General features: G+C 35.4%; 1 protein-coding gene across 6 annotated transcripts in view; it reads left to right on the top strand.

The window, feature by feature from the left end:
* LOC129072709 (nuclear pore complex protein Nup98-Nup96) overlaps positions 1–20,312 on the top strand; it is a 104,135-nt gene that overhangs the window by 25,739 nt on the left and 58,084 nt on the right. For 3 of the 6 annotated variants that reach the window (XM_054576195.1, XM_054576196.1, XM_054576199.1), the window contains exons 7-11: positions 653–833; positions 2,221–2,384; positions 6,025–6,162; positions 7,479–7,617; positions 15,769–15,861. In XM_054576195.1, the coding sequence (XP_054432170.1) occupies positions 653–833; positions 2,221–2,384; positions 6,025–6,162; positions 7,479–7,617; positions 15,769–15,861 (715 nt within the window). The remainder of the gene's footprint in view (positions 1–652; positions 834–2,220; positions 2,385–6,024; positions 6,163–7,478; positions 7,618–15,768; positions 15,862–20,312) is intronic. The other 3 variants (XM_054576197.1, XM_054576198.1, XM_054576200.1) reach the window with 1 other exon arrangement.

Genomic DNA, 20,312 nt, shown 5'->3' on the forward strand with positions numbered 1-20,312 from the left:
GGCATGCTAACTAGTGGTTAGTAAGCTGTTGACTTTGGAAAAAAGTTAAAAGAAAAAAGCAGGGAAAAAGAAATTGTGTATTTCATGAATGAACATGTACAGTTTACCACTGGGAGGAGATGACTTTTTGTCAGGTGAATCTGCAAGTGATTCTTACTGATGTTGATATTCATTGTCTGTAGCTTTATGTCCCAGCCTTATATTTAGAGCTAATGCCAGTTGCACGTCTAGTTTTGAGTGCAGTAAAATAGATTCAGCAAATCACAGTGTTTTTCATCCTTTTCCAGTATTGTAGCAACAATATATATCAACTTTTCCTGAATATTGCCTTTTTACTGGAATATGTTGTATGTTGACTAAAATCAGCTAGTAAAAAATATTGTTTATAAAAGAAAATTAAAATTGATAGATATGTCTATTTGCCTGTAGTGTTACAGTCTTTATGGTATGTATTTTAATGTCCACTATAAACTATTGAAAATGGTTTTTTATAATGATATTAAGTTAATGTTATTTGTAGTTTTTTGTTTTGCAGTAACGGTCCTTGTGTGATTACTTATGAGAACTTGAATACTAAATTGAAATATTCAGTCTCAAAATAAATTTTTTTGGCTGAATAGTAAGATTGGAAATATGTTTTCCCTCACTCTAGGAACTTCGTTTAGAGGATTATCAGGCTAACAGGAAAGGCCCACAGAACCAGGTGGGAGCGGGTACCACAACTGGACTGTTTGGGTCTTCTCCGGCCACCTCCAGTGCAACAGGACTCTTCAGCTCCTCTACCACTAATTCGGGCTTTGCATATGGTCAGAACAAAACAGGCTTTGGAACTAGTAAGTACTTGATATCATATTGGGCCATATTGAGGAGGGACAGGCACCTAAACTATAATTGTCATTTTGTTGTAAGTGCTATGGAAAAAATAATTCAGGGATGCTGGAGGAATAAGGAGTGCCTACTATGTATGCAGGGGTGGAGGAACATACAGTTTTAAATGAAGGTGGTTAATAAGGGCTTTATTGATAAGATAACATTTGAGCAGTGATCTATTTGAAGAAGGTGAAGGATATAGTTGTGCAGATTTCTGGGGAGGGAAACCTAGCAAGAGGAAACTGTAAATCTAAAGATCCTAAGTTTTTGCCAAGGAGTAGAGGACAAGGGGAAGTACTAGGGAATATAAGAACTATATGTTGTAGGACTTGTGGACCACTGTCAAGATTTGAATTGAGTCAGGAAGCTATTAAAGGGATTAGAAAGAGAAGTCATGAAATTATGAGTTGAAGGATTATTCTGAAGCCTGCTATTTTAAGAGTAGATTATAAGGCAACATGAGTGGAAACAGATCAATTAGAAACCTGTTGTTCTGTCTGCATGAGAGATGATGTGGCTTGAATGAGAATGGTGCTATGGAGATAGTAAAAATGTCAGATTGTGGACCCAGTTTGAATATAGAATTGAGGGGATTTGCTGATGGATTGATTTGATGTGGGATGTGAAAGAGGGAAGTCTAGAATGACTACTATTGCTTTATAAATATACTACTTTTGCAAAGGTTAATATATATATGAGATACAAAGTTCATGAAATACCAAAAAAAAAAAAAAAAAAAATGGTGTGTAACCAAAGGTCTCTTCTTTCCCTCCCCAGCTACCAAGTTGGCCTCTGGAGAAATAAACAGAAGTTAGATTTTTTTCATAGCTTTCTAGAGGGATCTACACACGCACACTCACACAAATACACAAACACATTTAAGTGACATTTAACATTTCCTTCGATATTGGTATTCTGTGATTTAGTTTAGCCATATTCTTTAAGTACTTTGCATTACACCCTATGCTGAATATATTGATATAAAGAGAAAGCCTTTATTCTCAAGAAAAACTTAGTCTAACTAGGTTAAAATACAAACATAGACTTTGAGTGTAGCATGGTATCTTTTAAAATAGAAAAAAGCGGTGGGCTCAAGAAGGAAGGTTGCTTAGCCCAGCGAGGGTTCTTGCGATCAGAGTGTTATTGTAAGAATTAAAGTCTGAAGCAAATCTGGAATTAGATGAAAGAGAATGGGAATTGAAACAGTTATCCAGTTTGAGTAGGGTAATTGAGATATGTAATTAATATCATAAGACTAATGTTTAGTAACTAGATAATGTGAGGTTTAATGTTTTGTTTTGTTTTGTTCTCCACTTATTTTTTCTTTCCTTTATTTCTATTTCCTGAAAGGTACGACTGGATTTGGAACCAATCCAGGTGGTCTCTTTGGCCAACAGAATCAGCAAACTACCAGCCTCTTCAGCAAACCATTTGCCCAGGCCACAACCACCCAGAACACTGGCTTTTCCTTTGGCAATACCAGCACACTAGGACAGCCAAGCACCAACACCATGGTAAGGAAACAGGCCCATAATTAACTCTATGTCTTATTTATCAAGCTAATGAGGCTTCTAATCATGTCAAACCAGCAAGTTCTACCTGTACTGCATTTCTTAAGAATTGATAGAGTAAAGGGGAGAGAGCAAAATCTTTGAATAATTAAAGCCTAAATTCCAGTTTAGGTCCTACTCTGTACTCATTGAAAGGCTGTTGAGCAAGTCACTTATCTTTTCTGAGCATATTTTCTTATCACTAAGAGCTGCTTAGTGTGCCACAGTTTGCCATCCTGAAGCTATACCTTAGGACACTGACTCCAGTCATTCTATAGATTGTAGAAGAAAATATGTATAAATTACTAGCTGTATTTCAAAATATTCTTTTAGCTGGTTCCTTAAGCAGACTCAAGCAAAGAAGTTTAGTTGATTAAAATAAAGGGAGAACTAAACCTCAGAGCCATATTGGATAATTGCTACTTCTATGCAGAAAGTGAAAGAGAAAGTCTTTACATCATTACCAGTTTATTTCTAGGGACTCTTTTAGGGAAGTATAAAATTAAAGTTAATTTGAGGTAGCAATTTTTTTTTTTAACTGGAATTCTTGGAATTTACTTGGTCTCTCTCTAATTTTAGTTGTGTTCAGAGTTTTATTAGAGATACTCTGCCTGATTAAAAAACAAATACAACTAGGCCACAAAATCATCAAAATACTAGCAAACCAAATTCAGTAACACATAAAGATTATACACCATGACCAAGTGGGATTTATCTCAGGAAAGTTGACTCAGCATATGACAGTGTAATAAGCCATAGAGAATAAAGAACAAAAACCACACAACACCTCAGTAGGTACAGAAAAAGTATTTGACACACTTTCATAATATAAACAATCAACAAAGAATAAAAGGGAATCCAGAATGGCCAGAACAGTCTTTAAAAAGAAGAAAGTTAGAAGACTTAAACTTCTTAATTTTAAAACATACTGTAAAGCAATAGTAATCAAGACTGTGTGGTACAGGCATAAGGTTATACACATAAATCAGTGGAATAGAACTGAGAGTCCAGAAATAAACCTTCACATTTGATTTTCAAAAGTACCAAAATAGCCCTGGCTGGTGTGGCTCAAGTGGATCGAGCACTGGACTGCGAAGCAAAGGGTCACCTGTTTGCTTCCCAGTCAGGGCACATGACTTGGTTGCTGGCCAGGTCTCCAATAGGGGGTGCGTGAGAGACAGCCATACATTGATATTTCTCTCCTTCTCTCCCTTCCTTCCCCTCTCTCTAAAAATAAATAATTTTTTTTTAAAGAGTACCAAAATAATTCAATGAGGAAAAATAATCTTTTCAACAAATAGTGTTGGGACAACTGATTTTCCCTGTGCAAAAGAATGAGATTGGACTTTATTCACACCATTGTGGTAACTATAAAAATTAACTCAAATAGATCAAATACTTAAATATGAGCGTTAAAATATAAAACTCTTAGAAGAAAACGAGTTAGGTAGTGGTTTATTAGCTATGATGCCAAAAGCAAAAGCAGCAAAAGGAAAAATTGATTGGGCTTTATCGAAATGAAAAACTTGTGGGCACTGGTCAGTGTGGCTCAGTTAGTGGGAACATTCTGCCATAGACCAAAGAGTCAAGGGTTCAATTCCCAGTCAAGGCACAAGCCTGGGTTGCAGATTAGGTCCTGATCAGGGCGCGTACAAGAGGTGACAGATCGATATTTCTCTCTCATGTTAATGTTTCTCACATCCGTTGTTCTCTCCCTCTCTCCTCCTCCTCCCTTCCCCTCTCTCTAAAATCAATGAGCATGTCCTCTGGTGAGGGTAAAAAAATAAAAAAAAATAACTTGTGGATTAAAGGTATACCATAACGAAAGCAAAAAGAATACCTGCAGATGGGAGAAAATATTTGCAAGTCATATATCTTATAAAAGACTTATATCCAGAATGTATAAAGAACATATAAAGAATGCTTTTAATTCAATAACTCAATAACCTATTAAAAAATGGCCAAAGTGAAAAAATTGGGCTAAAGACTTGATTAGATTATTTCTCCAAAGAAGATAAACAGTTAATAAGCACATGAAAAGATAACATCAGTAGTCATCAAGGAATCGCCTATGGAAACCACAATGAATTACCACTTCAAATCCACTGGAAAGGCTATAAACAAAAAGGCAATAATAAGTGTTCTCAAGAATTTGGAGAAATTGGAACCCTCATATATGTAACCACTTTGGAAAACAGTTTGGTGCTTTCCTCAGAATTTTAAACAGGATTACCATATATACCACAAATAAATACCAAGTTGTACACCTTAGTTTTTTCCCTAGAGAAATGAGAACAAAACTTGTACACAAACCTCTGTCATAATAGCCAAAAAATGGAAACAACCCAAATGTCCATCCATCAGTGCTTAATGGAAAAACAAATGTGATACACATAAAGTAGACTGTTACTTAGCCATAAAATGGGATGAAGCACTCTGATACATGCTCCAAATGGACCTTTAAACATGATAAGCAAGAGAAGCCATTTAATAAACACCACATTTTACATGGTTCTATTACATGAAATGTTCAGAATGGACAAATCCATGGAAACAGAAAATAAATTAGTTGTTGTTTACCTAGGAATGGGGAGTGACTGCCAGGATTTCTTTTTATAGTTATAAAAATGTTCTAAATTTAGAGAGTAAGGATGGTTGTGCAACTGTGAACATACTAAGGTTTGATTAGTTCCACAGTGTCTGCTACCAGAGCAGAAGGAACATCGTGCTGCAGTTGCTAGTGATGCTGGAAGGACTGTGTGAGGTGCCAAGGTCCTCCTTGAGGGAGACTGATGTGTCATTGTCCTATGTACAGTGTTTCTTGTATCTTCAATAAATGTGTCTTTTCCACATTACATGGCTGGATACTTCCTGGACATACCTAATACAAAAAACAATTGAATAGTCCACTTTAAATGAGTAATAATTTACTTTTTATTATATTTTTTCTATTATCATTTATCCTACTTTTACCCTCTTCCACCTCAACCTACCCCCCTAACGAAACTGTTTAAGAACACTACTTCGAATTCTCAGTTCAGCAGTAGTCCATTAGTGCCATGTATTTCTTTTGTTAACTAACACATAAGTAAAATATCTTCTTAAAGACTGGATGATATGAACTTCGCTTATTTGAAATCTGGTCCTGACACTCAGTTGCTGTAACATTGGGCACTTTTTTTTCTTTTTTAATTCTCACCTGAGAATATGTTTATTGATTTGAGAGAAAGAGACATCAATGTGAGAGAGGATCAGTTGCTTTCCATATGTGTGCCCCAGCCAAGGACCAAACCCTCGACCTGGGTACATGCCCTGACTGGGATTTGAACCCACAACCTTTTTTTTTTTTTTGGTATGCCAGACAATACTCCAACCAGCAGAGCACCCAGCTAGGACATTGGCAGATTTTTAACTACTCTGAGCTTTATTTTCTTCTGGAAAATGGCCCTGCTTTTTAGGATTGTGAAGAAAAATGCTCTTTGTAAAATACTAAGCATAGTAACTGTCGCATAAACTTTAAAAAATGGCAAGTATTATTAATCTACGGCTCTTAAAGAAAACTGACTACCGTAGGACACCTTTTAATCGAGATTACCTTTTGCAGGGTTTATTTGGAGTGACCCAAGCTTCACAGCCTGGAGGTCTTTTTGGGACAGCTACAAACACCAGCACCGGGACAGCATTTGGAACAGGAACAAGTCTCTTTGGGCAGACCAATACTGCATTTGGTACTGTTGGTTCGGTAGGTATTTACATTTGATTATAATATACTAAAGGAATTTCTAAGAAAGATTTGACTCTCATTTAAGTATTTTATTGAGTATAATGTATCATTTGATACTGATAGTAACTAAAAATTATTTGATGCAAATTAAAATAACTAGGTAATTTCCATAAATTTTTTAACCCTGTCTAACCTGTTTTGAGTGACAAGTTGATAAGATATTTAAGAATTACATATTTTTGGTGTTGATCAAGTTGCTAAAATTGTTGGCATTTTCACAGTTCTCATACTGTTGGAGGCCTAACTGAATTATTTTCCTTAAGTCATTTAAGTAAAAAAATTACCACACATCATTCTCCTGATTCATATGATTGGGGATATTTAAAAATTCTCAGGTAAGACATGGCTCAGTGTCTGTACAAGAGGGAAAGGTTTAAAATCATGGAATGTACTTGACCTAAAAACAATAGTAAATTCTATGTTACCACTTAAACTGTATGAGAATTAGTATGAAGCACTCAATCTGTACTATGTACCCATTTTAAGTTTTGAACATGGTGTTCTGTTTTTGTGGAGATTGAAATCTGTTACTTCTTAACTTTGTGTAACTATTTGAGGTGAAAAATTGAGAAAATTATATAATGCCTCCAAAAGTTATTTTTAAATAACCTTATTGGGATATAATCCACATGCCATACAATTAACCCTGTTAAAATTTACAATTCATTGGCTTTTATTACATTTACAGAGTGTGCAAGTGTCGCAATAGTTAATTTTAGAACACATTTATCACCCTAAAAAGAAACCTCATACTCATCACTTCCCATTACCCCCAGTTACCTCAGGCCTACTTTCTGGCTATGGATTTACCTATTTTGGACATTTCATATAATGAAATCATATAATGTGTGGTTTGTGTGACTGATTTCTTTCACTTAACATAATGTTTTGAAGGTTCATGTTATAGTGTGTTTAAATTTGTTATTGTAATTGTTTCTACTGACTATTTAAATACATGATACACATCTGTTACCAGGTTAAAAACAATATTTGGTTCCCTTGTTATTTTTTTTCCTCAACTCACTGATGTACTGTGTTTGCTGAGGGGGGTTCCATTAACCTCTCACGTCTAGGAGCATTCTGTATTCATAAAGTTAACCTTGCTCAGATTAGTTTATTTTTCTGCTAGTCTTTATTCATCCTCTTCCTGTCATTTTATAAAAATAATGCCATCTCTTGTTTACTTCACATCCAGTCTCACTCAAGGGAACCTCTGTTTACTGTTTGGAATGTATCTTTATACTAAAAATTTTCTTGTATTCCGTTCTTTTTAGACCCTGTTTGGCAATAACAAGCTTACTACATTTGGAACCAGCACAACCAGTGCTCCTTCGTTTGGTACAACCAGTGGCGGGCTCTTTGGTAACAAACCAACCCTGACTTTAGGAACCAATACAAACACTTCCAATTTTGGTACATATAATAAGCAGGTTTGGCTCTCTTAAAGTTATACTGACTATACCACACATCATTCTCCTGATTCATATGATTGGGGATATTTAAAAATTCTCAGGTAAGACATGGCTCAGTGTCTGTACAAGAGGGAAAGGTTTAAAATCATGGACATGGGTTGAGATACGTAGAAGAGATATTAAATTTCCTTTCCTCATTCATATTCTTTTGAACTCCCTGCTTTGGATAAAACGGGCCATTCGGCATATGCAGCAGTGCTTTGCAGAAAAGTTGGTTCTCTAATGGAGATAGATTTTTTTTCAAAATAAGGAAACACTGGCTTTGAATTACTTCACCAGTAGTTAAGAAACTAACAATGAAACATACGTGGTTGAGATAACATTCTGTTAGGACAGGTTTCAAACAGGGAAGTAGTGCACAGGTAAGATTTCATGATTCTTTTTTTAAAATGTTTTTTGTTATTGTTTTGTTTTTGTTGTTTTTTGAGATTTCATCATTCTTCCTGAAAGTTGAGACCTTTTTGATTTTGCAGATTATTTGGTTTTCTTATAGTTGGCAAAAGCTTCATTTTTGAGTACCTGTTGAGAAACATAGATAAGATTGAACAGTAATTGACAAAACAAAGCCCTAAACTAACTCTGGAAAAATAAAAACCCATTTAATGGAAATATTATATTATGCTTTCCATAACTACCCAATTAAGTTCAAACAAATTCAACATTAACTGTGTTAAATTAGATATGGAAAGTTCATTTAATCACCAAATGAAGTAGTGGTTTAAATATTTGTTAAGGATTTCAGATACATCATCAGGTACTGAATAGCTAGTGGGAAATGAGTGTAAAGACATGGTTATTTGCCATAGGTCAGTAGTCACACAGATTTTCAGTGAGGATCTTTTAATGTACAAGAGAAAGATACTACCTTAAGCATCCACTGGAAGGTTATATGTTTCCGCAGAAATGTGAACTATGTGAAGGAGATAGATAGGTCCTTGTCTGGTACCAGTTCCTAAATTTATGTATTCCGTTCGATTTCTATAACTCCTTTTTTGTTGTGTTGCTTGATCACTCCTATAATTATTTGTGGTTGTACTCGATGAAAGAAAGGTTCTGAAGCAGTAGACTTGTTTAGCATGGACATTATTTTGTGTGGTTTTTTGTTTATTGAAGAAAAGGTTTGTTTTTTTTAATTTATATTTAGAGAGAAGGGAAGCTAGGGAGAAAGAAAGGGAGAGAAATATTGATGTGCTAGAGAAACACCAATCAATCGCCTCTTGCCCATCCTGGGGCCCTGGACCACAATCCAAGCACGTGCCATGCCAGGGAACTGAACCAGTGACCTTTCTGTTTGTGAGAGGACTCCCAATCCTCTGAGGCACACTAGTCAGGGCTATGTAGTTGTTTTTGTGTACAAAATTAATATGGGAAAGATACTGGGTTGGCCAAATAGTTCGTTTGGTAGCATTTAGTGTTCTTTAACTTCATTAGAAATGTTTGTTAGATTGTATTGTGACAGTTTTCATATCAGTGTGCATTTTTCTTTTTTTCTTTCTTTTTTTTTTCCTTAGAGTGGGAGGGAGAAAGAGAAGAGAGGAACGTCAATGCCTGGTTGCCCTTCTCACACCCCCAGCTGGGGACTGGCCTGCAATCCAGGCATGTTTCCCAGCTGGGCATCAAACCAGCAACCCTTTGACTCACAGGCTGGCACTCAATCCACTGAGCCACACCAGCCAGGGCTCAGTATGCATTTAAAAAAAAAAAGAAAACATCACCCTGGCTGGTATGGCTCAGTGGATTGAGTGCTGTCCTGCGAACTTAAAGGTCACCAGTTCAGTTCCCAGTTAGGGCACATGCCTGGGTTGTGGGCCAGGTCTCCAGTTGAGGGTGTGTATGAGAGGCAACCAGTTGGTGTTCCCCTCACACATTGATGTTTCTTGCCCTTTCTTTCTCTCTCCCTTCTGCGCTCTCTAAAAATAAATAAAAACATTTAAAAAAATAAACATCTAAATTGCTGAATTTTTATGTAACCATTTTATTATTGAAGATGGAAGAAAATATGCAACATTTTCAGCATATTATGCTTTATTATTTCAAGAAAGGTAACACAACTGAAACACAAACAAAAGATTTGTGGAGTGTATGGAGTAGGTGCTGTGACTGATCAAATGTGTCAAAAATGGTTTGCGAAGTTCTGTGCTGAAGATTTGTCAGTGGATGAAGCTCAGTGGTTGGGTAAACCAGTTGGAGTTGATAGTGATCAAACTGAGACATTGAGAACAGTCAATGTTTTACCACGCAGGAGAGAGCTGACAAACTCAGAATATCCAAATCAATGAAGTTATTGGTGAAAATGAAAAATGTCTTTTATTTTATGGAAAACTGAAATACTTAAGCATTAAACCAATGTTTTTCAACCTTTTGTTTAAAGTAGTGTTATTCTTTCTTCCCCAAGGAGCCATTGTAGATTTTTTTTTGTACTCACCTTCTCATTCCATGAGATTTTAATAGTATATGTATACTGTGTATCTGTTTATGTACCCTATTAGGGAGGACCATGAACTATTGTATGATTTTGTTGTTAGACCACCCTCATTCCCACCCCCCAAGAATCAGTTTTTGCTTCTTTTGAAAATGCATGTGGTATTTTTGGTTTTTGGTGTGGGGTGGTTTTTTGTTTGTTTGTTTTTTAAGCTGACTTCATGTTCAGAATTAAATGTTACTTCTAAATTAGTTCTTGTGTAGGCTATACTTGATAAAATATGCTGGACTCCTGAATTATGTTTGCTGTTATTCCATGATTGCAGATTTCTGATTTGTTTGGAGATTTTTTTTTGTTGTCTGTATGAACTCATATTTAGTGGTTTGAAAATGAACGGTCTCATCACTCTCTGATACAGCTCACTAGCTCACATGCTGAATTTGAAATGTCCTTAATATTTTTTTTTTCAAAATCACTGTTGACCTAGTGTCTGGTAATTAGTAGGTGTCCACTAAAAGCTTGTTAAATGAATTAAAGAATGAATAAATGGGGCCCTAAGAGGAAGGATCCCCCGTAATTACAAGTTAGATGGGGGTTACAGGGTGGCAAGTTATTTTATATTCTTGGATGAACTTATTTCATTATTACCTTTGAGAGATCCAGATCCAAGTAAAGTTGTCTTTGATGTTCCTATTTTCTTGGGAAGCTGTCAACTTTGATTTTGTGGGCAGAGATACTCTTCTGATTGAGAAATAAGTCATATAACAAGTCTAGAAATGGAATAAGGTCATACCAGGATTTGGGGGCATCATTATGTCATTCTTAGGTGTTATGCAGTATGGGATTGTGTTTCATTCTGGTAGTGATTAATCCACAGTGTTGAAGGTTGGAATACCTGCTACAATTAATTGGTGTTGCCAGACCCCTCAGTCCTTCTTTAGAGCAGCAGTCCCCAACCTTTTTGGCACCAGGGAACAGTTTCCTGGAAGACAGTTTTTCCACTGCATGGGGTTGGTGGGGTTTATATATACAAATAGTTAAGCTATTTGTATATATAAACATCTTTTTTTAAGCTGGTTGTAAGTTTTAAAAGATTTTGTTTATTTTTTAAAGATTTTATTTATTTATTTATTTTGTTGGGGGGCGGGGAGAAACATCGATTGGTTGCCTCTTGCACACCCCCATTTGGAGACCTGGCCTGCAACCCAGGCATGTGTCCTGACTGGGAACCGAACCAGCTACCTTTTGGGTCACAGGGCAACACCCAACTTACTGAGCTTTAAGCTGATTTTTAAAAAATTGATTTGAGAGAAAGAGAGAGAGAGATCAATTTGTTGTTCTTCTTATTTTTGCTTTCATTGGATACTTCTCATATGTGCCCTGACCAGCAACCAAACCTACAACCTTGGCTCTTAATCAGCTGAGCTACCTGGCCATGGCTAAGCTGATTATTTTTGGAGTGTAATTATGAGTTTCAAATGTACAACGTAGTGATTCAGTATTTATATATATGATCATCACAGTAAGTCCAACTAATATCTGTCACCACATATAGTTAAAAAATTCCCTTTTCTTATGATTAGACCCTTTATGATTTACTCTCAACTTTCAAACTTTCAACCTACTGAAATTTACAACTTTCAAATATGCAGTACAATATTAACTATAGTCACCGTGCTGTATATATATCCATGACTTATTCTATAACCAGAAGTTTGTACCTTTTAACCCCCCCTTAATCTGTTTCACCTATCCCCTCATCCCCTGCCTCTAACAACCTCTGATCTGTTCTCTGTGTCTATGAACTCATTTTTTAAAACATTTTATTTATTTATTTTTAGAGAGAGGGAAGGGAGAGAGAAAGAAAGGGAGAGAAACATCGATGTGTGGTTGCCTCTTTTGTGCCCCCCTGCTGGGGACCTGGCCCACAACCCAGGCATGTGCCCTGACTGGGAGTTGAAATAGCAACCCTTTGGTTTGCAGGCCAGCCCCCAACCACTGAGCCACACCAGCCGGGGCATGTTGTTGCTTTGTCTTTTGTTTTTGTTTGTTTATTTTTATTTTTAATTGGTTTTTAGAGAGGAAGGGAGACATTGATTTTTGTTTCATTTATTTAAGCATTCATTGATGCTTTTTTTTTTTTCTTTTTAAATCCTCACCCGAGGATATGTATATTGATTTTAGAAAGAGAGGAAGAGAGAAACATCAATTGGTTGCCTCCCGTACACACTCCAACTGGGGATTGAACTTGCAACCTGGGTATGTGCCCTGACCTGGGATCAAACCCGCAACCCTTTAGGTGTGCAGGACGATGCTCTAACCAACTGAGCCACCCAGCCCAGGCCATTGGTTGATTCTTATATGTACCCTGACTGAGGATTGAACCTGTAACCTTAGTGTATTAGGATGACTCTGACTTAGTTACCTGAGCAGAGCTTATTTTTGTTTTGTTTTTTTAGATTCCACATATAAGTGAGATCCTATGGTATTTGTATTTTTCCAACTTATTTTACTTAGTGTAATGCCCTCAAATTTTATCATGTTGCTGAAGGCCAGGTTTCATTGTATTTTTATGTCTGAATAATATTCCATTACATATACACATACCACTTTTTCTTTCTTTTTTTAAAAAAAGATTTTATTTTTATTTATTTTTAGAGAGAGGATAAGGGAGGGAGAAAGGGAGAGAAACAATGATGTGCAAGAGAAATACCAATCAGCTGCTTCCGGCGTGCCCCCAACCTGAGGCCTGGCCTGCAACCCACCTGTGTGCCCCCACTGAGGATTTCACCGGATACCCTTCGCTTTGCAGGACCACACCCAACCCATTGAGTCACACCAATCAGGGTCACACCACATTTTCTTTATCCATTAATCCATCGATGGACAATTAGGTTGTTTCCATATCCTAGCTATTAGTTAATAATGAAAATAGGGGTGTATATATTTTTTTGTTAGTTTTTGGGGTTTTTTTTAATAAGTAATCAGAAGTGTAATGGCCAGGGTGTATGGCACTTCTATTTTTAATGTTTTGAGGAACGTTGATACTGATTTCCATAGTGGCTACACCATGCATTTTCACCAACGGCACACAGGGTTCCCTTTCTTCCACAGCCTCGCCAACACTTGCTTGTCTTTTTTTTTTTAAGATTTTATTTATTTATTTTTAGAGAGGGGAAAGGGAGTGAGAAAAATGTTGACATGAGAGAGAAACGTTGATTGGTTGCCTCCCATATGTGCCCTGTCTGGGGACCAAATCTGCAACCCAGGCACGTGGCCTGACCTGGCATCTAACTGGCAACCTTTTGTTTTGCAGGACAGTGCCCAACTCAGCCACACTGGTCAGGGTTGTTTCTTGTCTTTTTGATGATGGCCATTCTAACAGGCATGAAGTGATAATTCATGTGGTTTTTATTCACATTTCCCTCATGAGTAGTGACGTTGAGCACCTTTTTGAGTACCTGTTGGCCATCTGTATATCTTTGGAATTATGTCTCTTCAGGTCTCTGCCCATTTTTTTTTTTTTTAAAGATTTTATCTATCTATTTTTAGAGAGAGGGGAACAAAGAAGGAGAGGGAGAGACATCAATGTGTGAGAGAAACAGTGATCAGTTGCCCTCCCCATTGCCCCTAGGGGACTGGGCCTGCAACCCAGGCATATGCCCCAGTGGGGAATTGAACCAGCGACCTTTTGCTTTGCAGGACATTGCCCAACCCACTGAGCCAGTCTGTTCAGGGCTCTGCCCATTTTTTTAATCAGATTATTTTTTTTTTTGCTGTTGAGTTGACTGTTCTATATATCTATATCTATATCTATATGAATGATATTAACCTTTTCTTATATGTATGATTTTTAAACATTTTCTCCCTTTCCATAGGTTTCCTTTTCATTTTATTAATGGTTTCCTTTGCTGTATAGACGCTTTTTAGTTTGGTGTAGTCCCACTTGATTATTTTTGCTTTTTGTGTCAGATGCAAAAAATCAACAACAAGGCAGATGTCAGGGAAATTACCACTTATGTGTTCCTAAAGAATTAGCTGCTTTCAGACCTTATATATAAGTCTCTAATCCATTTTGTGTATAATGTAAGATAGTGGTCCATTTTGATTCTTTTGCATGTGGCTGTCAAGTCTTCCTAATACCATTCATTGTATAGACTATCCTTTCTCCATTGTATATTCTTGACTCTTCTATCATAAATCGACCATTAGTTAATTATCTTTAATTTTAATTTTAAAAATTGTTTTGAAATAACAGTTGATAAACATTTGTCAGTAAGAATCTGAGGAAATGTGTGGTATAAGCAGTGTAAGTTGGGACTTAACTTCCCTCTTGTTGGTTTGAGGTATATCACAAATATTTTCTTTTCTGCTGTTTATGGGGATAGATGGTCCTTTCTGGTTAAATTTTAACTCAAAAAGAAAAACTATCCCCAAGTACATTTTTTTTTAAAGAATTGATTGTGCTTGAGTAGGCCGTCCTGTGTTTTTGTGACAAAATTATTAATTAGCACAACTGAAAAGATTTAATAAATTTATGGATTACATGTATCGAGATTAAGTCAGATTACACGCTTGGATTTTTAAATGACATTAGAAATATGTTTTCGTACTGTTTAAATTCTTCAAGCTTTTTTCTCAATCTTTTTCATTGAAATAATAACCGAAATATTGACCAAAGTATAATATTCTTAGTAGTTGATACCATTATACATTTCAAGATACTCTCTTTGTTCTTTAAATCTTTTGTATTTGTTCCTCTCCATGATGTCTTTTAAAAAAGACTTTCAAGTATTTTACAAACAGGGTTTGCTGGCTAGTAATTAATTCTTTTCCTGTTATCAAAAGAGATTAATAATATCTTGTTATGTAGCTCCAAAAAAGAGTGCAAAAACATTATAGACATACCTGAACAAAAGAGAAATAACAGCAGTAGTGCGATGTAGGGTGTCTTTGTTCAGCAATCTGTGGACTTTGGAGATGGCATCAGGATTTTTCTAAAAGATGGGTCATAGTGAAGGAGGATGGTTCGTTAAACTCCCCATCATCTCTGAAACAATTCAAGAAAAGTTTATGAATGATTATCTTTTTAATATTTGCTAGCTGAGTCATTGAGTGCTCCTATGAGCTTAATGAGCATGACACCATTAAACCTTCTCATGTATGATCAGCCACACGTTATTATCCATACAAGGTCCATTTTTTCCTAAACAAAAGCTACTTTTAGAGATCATTATAGGTAATTTTCTCTTAGCAAGAACCTTTAGGTTCAGTGAAGTATCTTTATTTGTTGACAGTCTTATTTTTTAGTGAAAGTTAGGGGGGAATGAGTTTTTCTTTTAATAATTAAATATAAAAAATAGGTTGAAGGCTTTTAAGTCTTATAAAGGAAATGTTTTCCAAGCTCGAGCACAATCGCTTTGCTTTTTAATATTGGCTATTATCTTATAATGAATTAGTATTTCAAGTCTGAAATATAATAGGATGACTGGTAGGGTCTGTTTATAGGCATCAAATCTGAACTTAAAAATTAAGTTTAGGATACCATTCAGGATATATAACTGAAAGAATCTAAAACTTAGGGTCAGACTGCTTCGTCTTAAATTCCCTTGTATAGGAAAATGAGAGTTGTGTTTAAAGTACAGTCCACTCATTCTTTTGTCTTTCTAGGTTTTGGCACAAATACCAGTGGGAATAGTATTTTTGGAAGTAAACCAGGACCTGGGACTCTGGGAACTGGGCTTGGTGCAGGATTTGGAACAGGTAAGGAACTGTACCATGAGATTTAAGGAAGTGATAATCTTGGGTTTCTAATTGCTGGAACTTAAGACTATGTTGATCATATGCTTGGAAATTAGACGTGTAGATTTTCATTTTCACAAATGGATTTATAAAACATTTGCAGCAGTTATGCTTTACCAGGTTTTAAAACATTGGCACATTTCTTTAGAGGCTGTGTGCTCCCTTTCTACAAATGTTTGTCCTCTGATAGTCCTGGCTATCTGGGATTTTCAGTATTTAATGTGAGACTTGTTAATACGGTGACATTTTTAACTTTTAAGTTTCCCATGTTACCTTTGTGACCGAGATTTGAGACATTTAACTGTCTATCAAGCAAGCTTTATTTACCCTAATAGTAAGAGCACATGCTGAAGTAATTAACATATAAATACTCTTGAGTTTTTGCAAGGTCTGTGCATACTTTTCAGTTCTTTTTACTGTGATACAGAGCTGAAATGTCACACCTTTGTGTCTGCTCTCGTTATTGACCCAGCTGTTTTAAACAATTGGAGGGTGGTGATGGTCATAAAATGAATGAGTTCTCCAGCATATAGAGTTCAACAAGGTTGCTCAAGTATAAGCATAGAGTTAATGCATACTTTCCCAATTCATCTGATTATGGGTTTGGCCATTTACTTGCAGTTTATTTCCATGTTCTCTGCTTTCACTTACCAGTTTTCTGCTGTCTTTGTTTTTATTATTTATCTCGCATCTTTTTTTTAATGGAACACCATTTTGTACTTAATGAACGGTTTCTTTTTTTCTTTTTTAAATAAAAGATGTGCTTGTAAAAAAAAATTCAATACAGAAGTACTATGAAAAGTTCTATCTTTTAGCTGTGAAGTAATAGCTGTTGAAAGTTTGGTCTTGTCAGACCCCATTATATACATTTTTCAAACATGTACTTAAATATATACTATATACACATACATATTTAAACACATGTGTGTTATATATAGGCTTTTCTTTTGTTCTTATATGGAAACCATATTCTACATGAGTTTTTTTAAGCCAAATGATGAAATACATTAATTAGTTGGATGTACTATTTATGAAGAGGCCTACAACTAGCATTTTTAAAACATAAACTGGAATTTTTCAAAAACTGTTCTGCAAAGTTAAGTATTGTTTTATTTAACTTTGATTTACATACACAAGGTGGGGTAAAAGCAGGTTTACGGTTGTGAGTATACAAAACAGTTTCTTCTTGTATTATTTATTAATATATTATTTTCCATACAAACAACTGTAAACTACTTTTGCCCACCCCTGGATGAGTGTTATGGGTCTCAGTGTATTTCATGTTGCATGCTGTAGTCAAAGTGTTTCAAACTGGAATCAACTGCCATATATAGTACTCTGTTTCTTTTTTTTTCTTTTTTCTTTTTTTTCTATTTTCCATGGCATTTTGGGCATATAGTTTTTCTCTTGGTCAGTATGTATATAGGTCTAACTTATTCTTTAAATATAACTTATTTGGTATTTCATTGTATGTGCATACATACACCTAACACACAAATACATATATATGCCATAATTTATTTAATGTTTCCCCTTTTGAGGGATACTTGAGTTATATTTTATATTATTGGCAATGCAATAATGAAGATACTTGTGACATAATTTTGTGTGTTAGTATTATATAGAATTTATCCTTAGGATTGGAATTCTTTCAGAAGATAAACAGATACTGAATTTTGCTCAATCTTGCTAACAGTTTGCCTTCTAAAAAGAATACCAGTTTGCATTTTTGCTCATATTTGTATAAAAATGCTCATTTTCCATAACTTTTCCGTATTGTTGGACTTTTTCATCTTTACAGGCATGATAGTGAAAATTAGTATATTCTAATTTGTACTTCACTCGTTATTGGTGAAGGATATCCTTGTTTACTGGCCATTTGAATCCTTGAATTCCTTATTCCATAACATTTGATTATTGTTTTTAATTTATGTCTGAGAGTGCTTTATATATTTTGGCTATTAACTCTTTTTGGTTGTGTGACAGTTTCATTTGAGCCTTTAAACTTAACAGTGTAGAACTAAAAAGTTCTAATGTTTTGCACAATGTGATTCCTAAACTTAAGCAGAATGTATTGTCTGACATCAATGTTCTCTTCTAATCCCAGAGGAATATTAACTTTTGTGTGGGTAAATTAAGGGTTTTCCCCAAAGGTAGTTTTGTTATTAAAGATTTTATTTATTTATTTTTGGAGAGAGGGGCCGGGGAGAGGCATTGGTCTGTCACCTCTGGCACCCCCCCCCCCTTTTGAGGACCTGGCCTGCAATCTAGGCATGTGCCCTAACCAGGAATCGAATTGATGGCCTTTTGGTTCCCAGGCAGGTGCTCAGTCCACTGAGCCACACCAGCCAGGGGCCCAAAGGTAGTTTCAATTCTAGACACTATAGTAACCGTAAGTCTAAGGCCTGGGTAAGACTCTAATGTCTGTCACAGGTATTTCCACTGAGTCTGTATTTCATTTCATTCATGTTATTGTCTTCTATAAGTTTTATTTTTATGTGGTCAAAATTGTCATTCTCTCCTTTTTGGCTTCTTGGTCTTGCAGATTATGATTAGCAGTGCCTTCTCTTACAATCTAAGATTATAAAATGTTCTATCACATTTTTTGTGATGCTATTGTCTTCTATTCCATAGTAATACATATCTCAGCCTTTTTATTAGTTTGACTATATATTTTTCTTAAAAAGTTCTACCTCACAGACAACGAATTACATTTTTATTATTGTTATATATTCCTCATTCATGCCTTGTTCCCATAAACTGAAAGCCAAATAGAATTAATAAAGAATTTTAAACCCCAACCTTAGCAGCAGGTCATGTAGGGAAACAGGAATTGTGAGGATCACCAAGCACATGCTCTTGGAATTCTTTGATGAGTACATCTGCTGAAGCAGATTTTTAGCTTTTAGAGGAATGTGTCTGGAGAATGCTGTATATAAACACCCATATTCATGAACTCTGCATTTCATGGTATCATAAGTAGAATAGAACTGTAGCATTGGGTTGTGTTTTTGAGGGGACACAAACTGAATAGGTATTCCTGTGCAGCTTCTTGTTTTGAGTGATGGAGATTCAAACTCATACCTCAACAGAAATAAATTTCCCTGTAACATAGGCCTTTGCCTACTTCATGAATAGTTGACTATAAAAATATAAAATGTACAAATACTAAGTTTTTTGTACACTTAGATTTAAGTGATCAAGTACTATAAAATATTTTATATTATCCTTTGGCATGTAATTTTTTTTTTTCTCCTGATGTGCTCAAACGAACACTAATTAAATCATGGATATATCAGTTTCTTCTTCATAGTGATATTAACTACCAGCATCATCAGTGGTATGCCATTTTCTTGGTAGTTACTTAGTAATAATATTAAGGAGTTTTAGTTCTTAAAATTTTCCGTGAAACAATAAGTTTAAGAGAACAGCTAGCAAAGTTGATGGTTATACCAAGACGTACACAGAAAAATCTACCCCATGCTAATAGATACCATAGATAAAGTTAAATTCTAAAATGTATCAGAAGATCTCCAAAGGAATATAATCATTTTCACTTTTCATGGAGTTTCTATGGTCACTTTTACCGTAGTGCTCCCCATATATCTTCCTTATGATTCCTACACCTAATCATAAATACAGCACATTTCTTAGATTGATATTACCATACATCAGAATGTTTCCAGTAAGTCCTTTCATTAAGCATAAAAAGTTATTTGTGCAAAATATAAGGCAGATCTGGATAAAATACATGTCTCCCTTGATAAACTATAACAGTATGCAGATCATTTTATGACAGTCCCTAACCAGGTCACTTGAACCTCCCAATGTCTTTATTCTTTTGTGGGGTATTGAAATAAAGTGATTTTTAGACCATTATCCAGGGCTGCTGCAAAGGTGAGGGAAATACTTACTCAGAACAGAAATTTTATATATTTGGATTTCATCCAAGTTTTTGTGTAGGGGTAAGGATTTGTTTGCCACCTGGAAATGTAAAGACTCCTGAAATTTGGCTGTTAACTATGTCCTTTGAGGGAGTAATATAATTTTAGTTTTTCTTGAAATTGTCACCAAATTTTAACAGTTAAAGTCTTAGTCCCTGTTCCAGAGTGGGGCTTTTTAAGATGAAATAATCCCATTGCTACATTGTTGTCGCTTTGTTGTTAATGAGATTGGGCAGTTAGGGAGTACTTTCTGTATTCATTAGTCATCATCACTATTTTATATTGTATGAATTTTCTGCGTATAAACTTTTTTTTTGGTTACGATTTCAAAGCAGTTCCCATTTGATATTTTTAATCTCCAAGAATTATATCTTTGAAATGATTTTAATGATTTTCCTGATAACCCATATCTCTATCAAGATACATTGGTGCATTAGAAGGAACTTCACATCTTCTAAATTACCATTA

Source organism: Pteronotus mesoamericanus, unplaced genomic scaffold (assembly GCF_021234165.1).
Source record: "Pteronotus mesoamericanus isolate MK-2021 breed Mesoamerican mustached bat unplaced genomic scaffold, CSHL_Meso_final contig_33, whole genome shotgun sequence".
NCBI lineage: Eukaryota > Metazoa > Chordata > Mammalia > Chiroptera > Mormoopidae > Pteronotus > Pteronotus mesoamericanus.